This window comes from Penaeus vannamei, chromosome 9, assembly GCF_042767895.1.
Source record: "Penaeus vannamei isolate JL-2024 chromosome 9, ASM4276789v1, whole genome shotgun sequence".
Classification (NCBI taxonomy): domain Eukaryota; kingdom Metazoa; phylum Arthropoda; class Malacostraca; order Decapoda; family Penaeidae; genus Penaeus; species Penaeus vannamei.
In genome coordinates this window covers 32,639,038-32,651,537 of record NC_091557.1, presented here as the reverse complement: position 1 = coordinate 32,651,537, position 12,500 = coordinate 32,639,038, and the positions used below count along the sequence as shown (strand labels likewise).

At 35.9% G+C, this 12,500-nt stretch overlaps 1 protein-coding gene across 4 annotated transcripts in view; it reads right to left on the bottom strand.

The window, feature by feature from the left end:
- LOC113807060 (transcriptional regulator ATRX) overlaps window positions 1–12,500 on the bottom strand; it is a gene marked incomplete at its 3' end in the record, with an annotated part of 51,876 nt that overhangs the window by 25,970 nt on the left and 13,406 nt on the right. For 2 of the 4 annotated variants that reach the window (XM_070125588.1, XM_070125589.1), the window contains 8 exon segments: window positions 2,125–4,683; window positions 6,768–6,937; window positions 7,150–7,284; window positions 7,529–7,647; window positions 7,818–8,003; window positions 8,208–8,282; window positions 10,021–10,591; window positions 10,863–10,976. In XM_070125588.1, coding sequence (XP_069981689.1) covers window positions 2,125–4,683; window positions 6,768–6,937; window positions 7,150–7,284; window positions 7,529–7,647; window positions 7,818–8,003; window positions 8,208–8,282; window positions 10,021–10,591; window positions 10,863–10,976 — 3,929 coding nt within the window. 4 annotated transcript variants of the gene reach the window in all.

Here is a 12,500-nt window from a genome sequence, read left to right as displayed (position 1 = left end):
GTATTATTAACATATCAATGGTTATAACTTTTGTTAAAATGAACATTAATATTCGTGCAAGTGATTCATTATTTATGTGAGCCTGCTCTCTCTTCACGCTATTCACACTCACACTACACATGCACACACAGTCACTCATCCACGCAGAGTGACAGACACTGTAAATACAAATCTTTATTGATAGGATTTGTTGTGTCATAGTTGTAGGTTATCTCTTTTGCCGCAATGTCACCAGTCGTGATGAGTGACAATGATGCACAATATTAAACTACATATTTTTTTCTTTCTCTATGATATGACAATTGGTTCAAGTATATCCTTACGAATTGCCATTGTCGTTTTCCTTATGTATTCTCATATCTGAGATGATTAGCAGCTCAAGTAGGTCTTTGTGGACTTCTACTTATGTCTCCACATCTTGATTTTCTTCTTGAAAAATACAAATGTGAAAAAAAAGAAAATAAATGAAATAAATATTAAAACTGCAAATAATATAAAAGAAAATTGCCTAGTACCACTTGTACAAAATCCCTCCCTCTCTGTTGGTCTTTCTTTTTCTCTTACTATCTTGGCCCTTACATGTATGATCTGGTTCATAATGCATTAGATGGACCATGGAAATCTGACACGGCACCGAAAAAAACCTAACTACAGTTGTCGCCTTAGAATACTGAGGGATGAACGTCGCCAGAAGATTGCTGCAGGCCTGAGGACCAGGAGTGGTTAGTGCAGGTATTTAGCCACTCAGGATGAAGTGGAAGAGCACCGCTTGCCTGGACACCCGTAGATCCGGTCAAACTTCAAGGAGCTCATCAGTGCAGGAATAAGCCACCCTCAGATGCCAGAAAGGACCCCCTTGCCCAGACACCCGTAGAGCCAAACACAGGTTACGAGGACGTCTGTATGAGCATGAGGCCGAGAAGGACCTGGACGAGATCTGCGAAGATGTGTGGACAAATACGCCGCTGAGTAAGACCTAGAAGAGGATTACAAGGAAGTCTGGATGCTCCGAAGTTGAAGAGGACCTGGGAGTGACTTTCGAGGACATGTGGAGATCTAGGGTGGAGAAATTCAACGAGGACCAAGAAGAAGCCGCCAAGGAGAAGCAACACAAGGAAGACCAAGAACAAGAGCACAAAGACAAGATGACCAGCAGATTAGATACGATGATGGGTCATTCTCGAGACAAATTAAATGACGCTTCAAGGGCCAGGTGTGAGTAGGTCGGTGAGCAATATACCATACCATATAGCATGCCTTAATATAGTATACAACGTGAATACTGCATGGCAAGTGGGCCATGCCTTCAGCATGCGGCCCAGTTGCGCCAGCTGGTCAGATATAAGGATGACCCAAGCTGACCCCTCTCTCACTTCCCAACAAGACAGACAGCCTGCCCCTCATGTACCATCAGGCACTGACCAGTCGTATCATGTTCTATTTAAACTCTTGTGTTAACTCTTTGAAATAAAGTACAGCCATATTGAGAGTACCACTTCTGCCCACCAGTATTCCATATGGGAGGTTCATAACCTTTTGTACACACACACACACACACACACACACACACACACACACACACACACACACACAAACACACACACTCAGGTACAGAATGAGGGAAAGTAAGAGAGGATAGAGAAAGAGATGCCAACAAAGAAAAAATGAGGGGGGGGGGGGGAATAATAAACAAAAAGTAAAAAAATAAAAAGGTCCATACTCATCAAGCTACTCCACTTCTTCCATAAAAAGTGCCTCCTAATGGAATGTACAAATCTGCTGAATCAGTGTCAAAAACTTCCTACTATGTCTTCTGGTACTAGTTTTAAACTTTCATATTCTTTGTCTTTTCAGAAGTCAACTGTCTCATTGTAAAGAAATGAAAAAAAAAAGTCTCTAATATAAAAAATTATATCTAGGATACCTAAAATAATTTCATTTATAAAATCATAAATAAACAATGAATAAAAAAAAAAAAAAAAAAAAAAAAAAATACAGGAAAAATAAAAGTAAACAAAAAAATGGAATAAAATATCACTAGAGATACAAATGATAAAATGATCACCTGACTTATATGAATGCAGGAGCACAAAACCACCAAAATACAAAACAGTTCCTACTTACTTCATGAGCTTTTCAAATTCCTCATCTGAATCTTCTTCATCAGCTTCACCATCATAATGCTTTGCTTGTTTCTGGCGCTCTGTCTCCTTCTTCCGCCTGAACTCTGGGAATTCTTTAACGTCAATGAATTCATCTTTCTCCAATTTGCTCTTGACTTCTGTGCTGATTTTCTGCACTTTGGTCTGGCACTTGCTTTCAAGCTGCTTCTCCTTTAGTTCTTCTTTCTCTTCTTCTGTTAAGTGCTTCACTTTTTCCATTTTCTCTGCATATTTCTTGAGGAAATTCTTTTTCTTACACTTAGGCTTGGGTTTGTCCTCTAGTTCATAATCACTCTCACTTTCCAGGAGAGAAGCCATGGCCATTTGGTTGTCATCCTTAATAGGTGTACTGCCTTTTTTTTTATTTTTCTGTTTTTCTTCTTTACTGGTGCTCATAACCTCGCCACCAGCTTCACCCTTGCTCTTACCTGCTTGCCGTTTCCTCTTTTCCGAGGTACCCTCTTCTGAACTTTCTCCTTGACTGCATTCCATGGGTTCATCATTTGCTCCGGTTTCCTTCTCATCACTTAAGTTGCCTTTCTCATTTTCAGATTCACTTGCTAACAACTCTGAGAAAGCCTCATTGTTCTCCTTTTTCTTCTTCTTCTTTTCTTGTTCATCAGACTTCTTAGGACTAATTCTACCTTTCTTACTCTCACCTGCTTCTTTATCATTTGCTTCCTCTTCATCTGAACTTTCTTTCCCATTCACCTCTTCCTGTTTCTTCTTTCCCTTACTTTTCACTGGACTTTTTCTGGTTTTCTTCTCATCATTACTGTCTGTTATATCTTCAGATCCCTTCTCCTTCTTAGTATCCTTCTTCATCATCTTTTTCTTCTTTTTCTTCACACTATGATCTTCATACTCTTCTCTCCGCCTCCTCATCTCTGTATCTGTATCTTCCTCTTCTGATGACTCATTATTGGATGACATATCTCCAATACCCAACATGTCATCCTCATCGTTGTCTTCCTGCCGTCTCTTCTTTGTTCTTCTTCTCGGAGTTTTCTTCTTTTCCTTTGAATCTCCATCTTCTGACTCTCTGTTTCCTCTTCCCTTTGCTTTACTCTTCTTTTTAGTCTCCTCATCACTCTCCTCCTCTTTGGGTTTTCTTCCTCTTTTCTGTTTCTTGCCTTTTGGTATTTTCTCAGAGTCATTTTCCTCTTCCTCATCACTAATCACTTTCTTTTTCTCTTTCTTCTGCTTCTCCTCCTTCTGAACCTTTTTTCTTCCCTTTGATTTATTTTCTTTGTTATCTGCCTCATCATCATAATCCTCACTATCTTCATCTCCCTTCTCTTTCTTAATCACTTTTTTTTCTTCTTCAGATTCATCCTTTTTGAACGAGCCTTTCTCATCTGCCTCATCTCTCTCTTCCTTTTTCTGATCTTTGGCCTTCCTTCCTCTTTTACTTTTCACTTCTTTTTCACTGTCTGAGTCAGGTTCCTTCTTTATGTTCACCTCACTCAGTTCCTCTGTACTTTTGCTTCTCCTGGTCTTCCTTGCATTTGAAAGAGGGTTTTTTTGTTCTTCTGATGTATCAGCACTTTCTTCACCATCCTTCTTCTTTGACAAACTTGCCCTTGATTTTTTTTTGCATTTTTCTGTACTTTCTTTTCCAACATATTCAACTGTGGTAGAGGAAAGGATACTTGAATCTTTATCTGCCTCTTCAGCTTCACCCTCAGACAATGATTTTGTCTTGGCTAATGCCTTTTCTATCTCGGCCTCATCGTCAGGTTCAGAGTCACCTTTGCCTCTACTTTCTTCTATTGCAGTATCACTCCCATTACTCCTCACTTCATCCTGTTCCACAGGGTCATCTATATTGGCTGAACATTCATCCTCTGATCTGATATTGGCCTTGCTTGAATCTTTGCTTGCGTCATCTACTTCCATTTCATCTTTGCTTGATGTTTTCAAAGAATCTTGACTTGCAGTCTTTTTACAGCTGGTCCTATTTCCTTCCTCTGCATCTTCATCAATCTTTGACTTATTCCTCTTTCTTTTGGGTGTAACTTGTTCCTCAGTTTCCATGTCCATTTCTCTCAAGCTGCTTTTCTTTTTGGGTGAAGATGCTGTGGTACTTTCCTCAGCTTCCTTTTTGCTCTTTTTGCTTTTGTTCTCAGTGGAATCAATCTCTTCCACCTTTTCTTCTGAAGCCAGTTTTTTTACTTCAACTGAAACATTTTTTTCAAGGATTTCAAAATTGGTCATCATCCCTGTGAGTTGCTTCAAAATTCTTTTACCTGCCTTTTCAGTTCCCTCTGCTGAATAATGGGAGTTCTTCCAAGAGCTGTTTATTTTTTCAACATTCTTTAAACATAACGAAAGCATATCAACCATAGTTTCAATGCTCTCGTTTAGCCAAGCTTGGTTTTGCTTTCCTCTGCTATCACCAGATTTGTCCTTATCTGCTTTCTTTTCGACTTTCTTGGGAGAATTCTTTGTTGCTCTTTCCTTCCTATTCTTTTTCAGAAGCTCAAATTTTGAAAGTAAGTTCTTTTTATTCAATTCCTTCCTGTCAAACAAACAAACAAAAAATATAAGGGAAATCTTAAATTAAATCTAAAAATTACTCTGAATTACCAGAGAGAAAAAATGAAGAAGAGAAGGAAAAGAAAGAGAGAATACATATTCAATGTATTTACTAGCAAACTACAGACCAACACTCACAGTGCACTGCTATGGGAGTATACAAGTATAAAAATATTAAATACCAAAAAATTAGCATATCAATTATCTTATGCCATATGTGTATTAAATCTGGATAAATCAGTGTGAAATTTATGGTATCATATACATCTACATTTGACCTCAAAACCCCCATTCCCCCTCCTCTTAAAATTTCAGCCAGTATTATGACATCATAATACTGATTAACCCCCTAGATCCAAGCACTTTGCTGCCAGCACTTGGCCCAAAATCCGAGCATTAAACTTACTTGAGCAGCCACTCTGACAGGTGTGTGGCTTGTAGGTTAGGCAAACACAAACACTCGTGTGATGTGATAACATTCCATACCTCCCCTTTGCAATGTTATTTTCTCTTTTTCTGCATAAGCATTTTTAGCTTTTCTAAGATCTTCTAATGTCTATGTTTGTCATCTGATATGCTGTATCCAGATGGTAATACTGTTTTCTTTCCACAAACCATTTCTGTAGGTGATCAATAACTCAATTTCATGCTATGATGGTCACATCATCCAGATCGTAGGGGTTATAATATTCAATTGCCATTCCCTGCTTTAGTTACTATTCTTACGTGGAAATATGTATATATGTATATGTATGTGTATATATATATTATATATATATATATATATATATATATATATATATATATATATTACATATATTATCTATACTATAATATACATTATATGAGCATAACTTTAAAAAATAACTATTAATGTTACTACTAGTTTTTGCTTCACCAAAAACTGTCCAAAGAAAAACTGCACTATATAACTATCAAAAATCACATTCTGAGGTGCAAGCCTACAATTTTTTTTCTTAAAATCTCATATGCAAGGACATTATGAAAAGAATTCAGGAATATCAAAATCTTCTTTAGGATATCCTCTCACATTTAGATTCTTTATTTTATTTATTTTTTCTTAGATATTCTGGGTAGTAAAAAGGATCAGCTTCCCCTAAATAAGACATTTAATTTACATGGTTTTGTTGCATACAGTGGAAAAAGGGGTAAATTTTGTGGGTACAATCAGTGCTCAGGTAACAATGGCACACAACCCTTTATATGACATCAATGTTTATTTGTGTGAAAGCTGTGCTTCTATTTGATGATGCTTGGGACTTTCAACAATATCTTACAATGCATTTAAAAATCTATTTTTGCAATAATCTCATGCATGTGGCATGTGTGTGAGGAAAAGGGGAAAGGGGTTGTTTTATCCTCAATATCACCATTACTATTCATGCAATAAAACCATACAATCTTAAAAGTTACTTGGTTGTTCCTTTTAACCCTTTTGATCCTGATGACATGTCCATCATGTTATGAAAAAAATTGGCTTGAGGGGCAGTGATCTGAAAATACCATCTTGGGAAATTCTGGCTGTGGCACAAACTGGCTATTGTGAGCATTTTGGCTGTAGGCCAGGGTGAGTGCAGAGAAGAGAGCTGGCTCCAGAAATGAAACCATTTCCAGGCTAAGCATCCTATTCCTGAACACTGCAACTGGCAGTGTTGGTTGTATTACAAAAAAATTGATTATGAAAAAAAGTTTAAATGACATAAATAAAATATTACATACTTTCATTTTTCTTGCACTAAGTTAAGTACTAACTAGAGGGATGATATGCAGCACAATCTATTATTATCTAGATAAAAACAAATCAAATGACAAATATGGAAATTGGAAAATGGCAAAAAAGAATAAAATGCTTATGCATAAAAAGAGAAAATAACACTGCAAAGGGGAGGCTTAGTCTTGTCACTGCACATGAATGTTTGCCTGCACCCAGTAGAACAACTGCTCACCTAAGCCTAATGTTCGTATTCTGGTTCGTGTGACTTGAAGCACCCAGATCCAAGGGGTTAAGATACTTAACATGGATGCATAAATTCAGAATTCCCTTACCTTGACAGATTGTCATCCTGCACTTCTGATTCCTCTAAGTTACTCAGAATAGCTCTGTGTAGTGCTCGGAGCTCTGTCATAGAAGTCTTGTCACAAACATAGCATGCCCAGTTCTCTGCTGTTTCTGCATTCTTCAGCTCAGAACGACCCATGGTTCGCTTTATACAGCGCTTCAAAGAAAAAATTAAATACAGTTCCAGTACAAAATAAATTATTCTTGAGATAAATTTTACAATATATGAAAAAAGACAAAGGAAACAGAAATTCTGATACATATATTCTTTTGCAGTATTTATCAGTTCAATATTCCTACATATTTAATATGCAGACTCAAGCAAAAAGACTTCAAAGATAAACATTATATAACAATTTCTAGCTTTACCTTACAAAATCCATTGAAACAACCCTCCTGCTCACAGCACAGTAAGTCGCCTCCTTCTGCGCACAATCTGCAGTACTCATCATAGCCCTCTTCATCTTTACAAAATCTACCTTTCCCATAATATTTCCTACATCTCTGCAAAATCAACACACACAAAATTATAAAATTGAAAACCAACTGCATTTTTACATCTAGCAAATAAAGTATGAAAATACAGACACACACACAAAAAATCTGTTTCATGAAGTCTACATTTATCTACATTAGGGATAGTGTTTCTAATCATCCAAATACTTCAAATATGTATTAAAAAAAACTACTACTACTACTTGTAATACAAGACTTATCAAATTGAGTGTAGTCTGCTTTGACAAATCACCTTGCATGAAAGAACTCCTAGCACGGGGTGGGTGTAGACCAAAGATCGAATCTGATGATTGATTTGTTCATTACAGGCAGTGCATCTCATCACCGCATCATGAAGCTTCTTTTGAAGATCTACATGAAAAAAGAAAAAGAAGAAAAAATCATATATATATTGTAACAAATAAATAAATACATGATCACAATGATATCTCCAGTTCTTTACGAACTGCATTCTCAGATACACATAGGACACTGTAAAAAAAAAATACAAAGAACAAAAGAGCAATATCCAGATTTCTTACCATTAATGTTCTTTCGGTAATATTCATTCTCCTCTTTGGTATACTTGATTGTCATCTCATCCTCCACTTGCCTGGACTTCTTCCCTCCAGCATCAGCCTGGTCATCCTGCTGAGAGTCTCCATCTGATGAACCATTACTCTTGCCTCTTCCTTTTGTGGATTTCTTTCCTCTCATGTTGTCTTTATCTGGCAAAATCGGGGAAAGATGTATTGGTTTCCAAGAACGTATCCAATGAAAATCACAACTTCTAGAATACATAAATGAGCACAATACATCTTTTACCAGAATTCACTGCTAAATGTACATAAAGTAACCTACAGAGAATGAAAGTTTTACCAATTTCACTTTTGTTTGAAAATATTTAAATTACATGTTATAAAAAAAATTACCTATAAATTCCACCACAAAAGGAGAGGTTTCCATCATGCATTTAAATGTGTCACAGTCACTGTAAATTGTGCAAACTGAAAGTGGGAAAAAATAAGACAAGAACAAACAAGAATAATAGTGTCACATATACCTATCGACAATCAGATATAATTTTAAACACTGCAAAATTACAGGATCCAAGTTTCAATACTTGACAATTTACCACTTCTATACTATGCCAAACTTGAATTCTAAACTTACATCTTAGAGGCAAAATGGAAACGAAGAAATTTGATTCAGTATAACACCACTTCATTTAATTAAAAGTTAATTGTGTGACAGGGATTTTCTTACTACATTACCATTATGCAAAGTTATTCTTTTTGACCCTTGTGGGATTTCCCTGTGCCAGGAATTATATGCAGTTAGCTATGATTCCCACATTTATCCTGCCTTCCAATGTTTAGGCTGTAACATGAATCATTTTTGGAGAAACGAGATTAAAAACAGGACTGTTCCTCTTCATGTCAAGGCCCAAATAAGTAACAAATCTTTAGTGCTTGTAATTTAGCACAACTTCAACTGTATATGACATGTTTAGATGTTAACAGATGTGAGTCAAGGTTTTGTCATATCATGATAGGTTGTCACTTGTCATGAATGAGTGAAATAAGGGGGGTTTAGTAAATAGTATTTGACTGCACATCACATGTGCACAACTTAAAAAAGGAAAAAAAACAAAAAGAAAAAAAAGAATAATAAGAAAAATAAAGATACAAATAAAAGAAAAGAAGAAAAAAAGAAAAGAAGATAAGAAAGAAAGAAAGAAAAGAAAGAAAGAAAAAGCTGGCATTCAAAGATGTGCCAGTCTCATTCACATTTTGGCAAATCAAGGTAGCTTTTTGATTTCCTAAGCCTGTTTTAACTGAACAAGAACATGTCAGTAATTTGGTCTCTAACTACTAATACACCAATCCAATCAATGAACTGACTGCCAGTCTGTCATACTATATGCCACTCTTAACCAATTCCTACCAGGTTGCATGAACGCACATGCTACATCTGTCAATGTGTGCTAATAAACCCATGATCCTGTCTGCTTGCCAAATTTTTTACCCGGTGTTATTGGGTTGAAGATGGTATTCTCCTACCATTAACATAATTTGTGAAATTGTAACCATCATGGGTATGGAATTTTATTTTAGTAAGATGGGGTTCAAGCAGGATTAGTGATAGAAGAAAGAATTGTGGGAGAGGCCCATGTCCAGTGATGTGATCATCCATGATTGTTTCCAGTAGGTATTCCAGTATTTCCCGTAGGTAGTAGTATTTTTGAAGGAAAACAATTTGGAACAGTAAGAAATAATAATTACATTTCTGAATGAGCTGTGTATGACAAAAGAATTCAGAAGTAGTCATATGGTTCTGGAAATACCTGAATGTCCTGAGTGACTACATGAATAAATAGTTCATGTGCAGATATATAGTAAAAGGAAAGAAGCAAAAGCTATGTACTGGAAGTGAATAATGGATATGTCAAATGATTGGAAGACCTAGAAGTATATCTAAATTTATAACAAATAATTCTTAAATAGCTGAAATACTAAAATGCAAGATACAAAAGAAAAACACAAACACATTATCAATACACTAACCAAGCAGATATTTTAATTTTATCATATAATTTACTAATAACACAAGAAAGCATTTCTTATCTATAATCAAATGCCAACAATCTGATGCTCATTCCAAAACCATGAAAATGCACGTCTAAATAAAGAGGAAAATTGTACTAATATCTTATGGTCTTTCTAACATATACTAAAATCTTACCACTATCACTTCCTTTTGAAGAATCCTTGTCATTGTTTTCTTCATCATTTGAAGAATCCTGCTCCTTTTTTATGGTTTCTTTGTCTATATCCATCTTGGATTCTTTTGGAAGTGTATCTGTTTTCAATACACTTTTTTCTATTATAATGTCATCATCCGAATCTTGGTTTTGCACCATCTGACTTGCAAGGTTTTCCAACTTATTAAGCTGTTCTATTTCTTCACATACAACTTGCTCTTTCTTTGGATCAGGAGTAACATTCTGGTCTAGTGATGTGATTTTGCTCTCTACATTTTCTGAATCTGATGCAAAGAGATCTTCTATGGAACAATTTTTATCAACTGAATCCAAAAGACTTGTCTGGCAATCAGTTTCTATGCCTTGGTTTCCATTGACTCCATTCTCTGTCTCAGCAATTACATCTTCTAAGATCTTCTCACTGGCTGCCACTTTGCCTTCCTCTTCAGGGAGTCCATTCCCATCCATGTTTATCCCCAAAACATTAAAAACATCTTCTTGAGTCAAGCCACTTCCACTGGCTGGAGTCTGAGGCTGTGGCTGGACGTTATCCTGTTAAAATCAGAAATTTGAATGCCTTTTTTTCCTGAAGTTGATTTGAGAACTTGAACTAAAACACTATTACCTTTATATCAAATTCATCAATTCCTTTATCATCTCTGACAAGTATTAGGCACAGGCTTTTTTCTTATATAAACCTTAGAGAAAAAGACATCTATTAACTTATCAAATCTACTACAGTACATAATTAATTTTCAGCCATGAAGTAATCTCATCACTTTAAAGAATCCTATAATGACTTTACATCATCATTTATACTTACTTTCCTTTTCAACATTGCTGAGCTATGGAATCCCATTTTTTTTCTTGACAAGCAAAACCGTCGCATGAAGTTATCAAGCCATGCAACTGTTGGCTTGAATTCCTTGTCAGAGACCTGTTACCAAATGCAATCTGGGTGAGTCTTACAAGTAGTTTAACTTATTAACATAGTTTTTCCTACAAAACTAAATTAGTCTACTATTCAGAATTACACAATTTTTTGCAGTAAACTCAAGATTCCAAAGACAATCCTGGTCTACAAAAACTCCTATTAGAAAGATCAATTTCATCAAGCCCATGAACAATATCATTCCAGTTCAAAGTAAGAGGGATTCCAGTAGAAAATATAAAGGTGTTAAATCTATGACTTTTCACCAAAACATGACAAAAGCCAAAAAAATCCTTATCAATCCCTACTTTCATAGAATATACAGGCGAGTACAGTACCTACAAATAAGATTGGAATGCAAATGTGATCCATACTTCATCATACATACATCATGGCAACTGTGTCAACATGAAAAACATTGGGGATCAATTAAACATAGGTATGATAATTCTGGCATGTAGTCAGGAGGGTTCATTTGAGTCAGACAACATCCTCTGTTGTTCAGTGCATGTATGACTTCATAAGAGGTCACTACTGCCAAATCCATTGATTTCAGCCCACAAGTTAAAGCTAGAACAACCAGGAATAATGAAAAATGTATTCAAATTTCTCCAGTTGCACCCAGCTCATTGAATACTTCAAGCACATTAGGCACCTATGTAGCTGCATTCTATAAATAAGTATTTAAAATTACTGAAGGTATCTAAAAGTGATGTCAAAGGATGTCATTACTATTGGAGAGAGATAAGCTCCCTCTGAGGTGCTGCAGGGTATGCCATTATGAAATGATACCTGACTCACTCCATCACAGCCATAGTATGATTTAAAGCTATCCACAGTCAAAGGGTTAAAACCTACTGAAAATCTGTGGTATATGATAAAGAAAAGCTAGAAAACATGGATACAGGTTCTGCTCCCAAGCTCATCCAAACCACTGAACTGCTGGTCCTTGGTCCACTCAATGCCCCAATAACTGAGAGAAGCTGGCTTTAAAATTACTGATATACTACATTATTTAACCATCTACTCAATTTTTTATTAGCATTACTTTTTTGATTGGTAGAATTTGGATCACTTTTACATCTGGATCTTATTTGCAGGCACTGTATGTAGCAGGTATGCTTGCACTCAGTAAGTGTGGTAAACACACTAAATATCAGTAAGTCATGTCATGTCTTGTAATGGCGGCGAGGGATCGGATCCTGATCAGAGAGGTTATATATTCATTATATCAATACGGCCAGTGCATTATTCCATCTTTCAAGTCATGTTTAGTTCAACAAGAGAAATTGTAAATGATGAGCCCTGTTATAACATTTGTAGGCAATAAAAAAACGGTAATACAAAATTATAGTAATGATGAATCAGTAAAGATCATGAATAGATTGAGGGGTCATGTCACTCCAGGATGACACTTGAATTAATACTAAACAGATTTTATTTATGGCTGTGAATAGCAATTTGATATAGGTACTTCCAAGTGATAGCTCATTTTCTGTGAATGAACAGACACACAATTTATCAATCAGA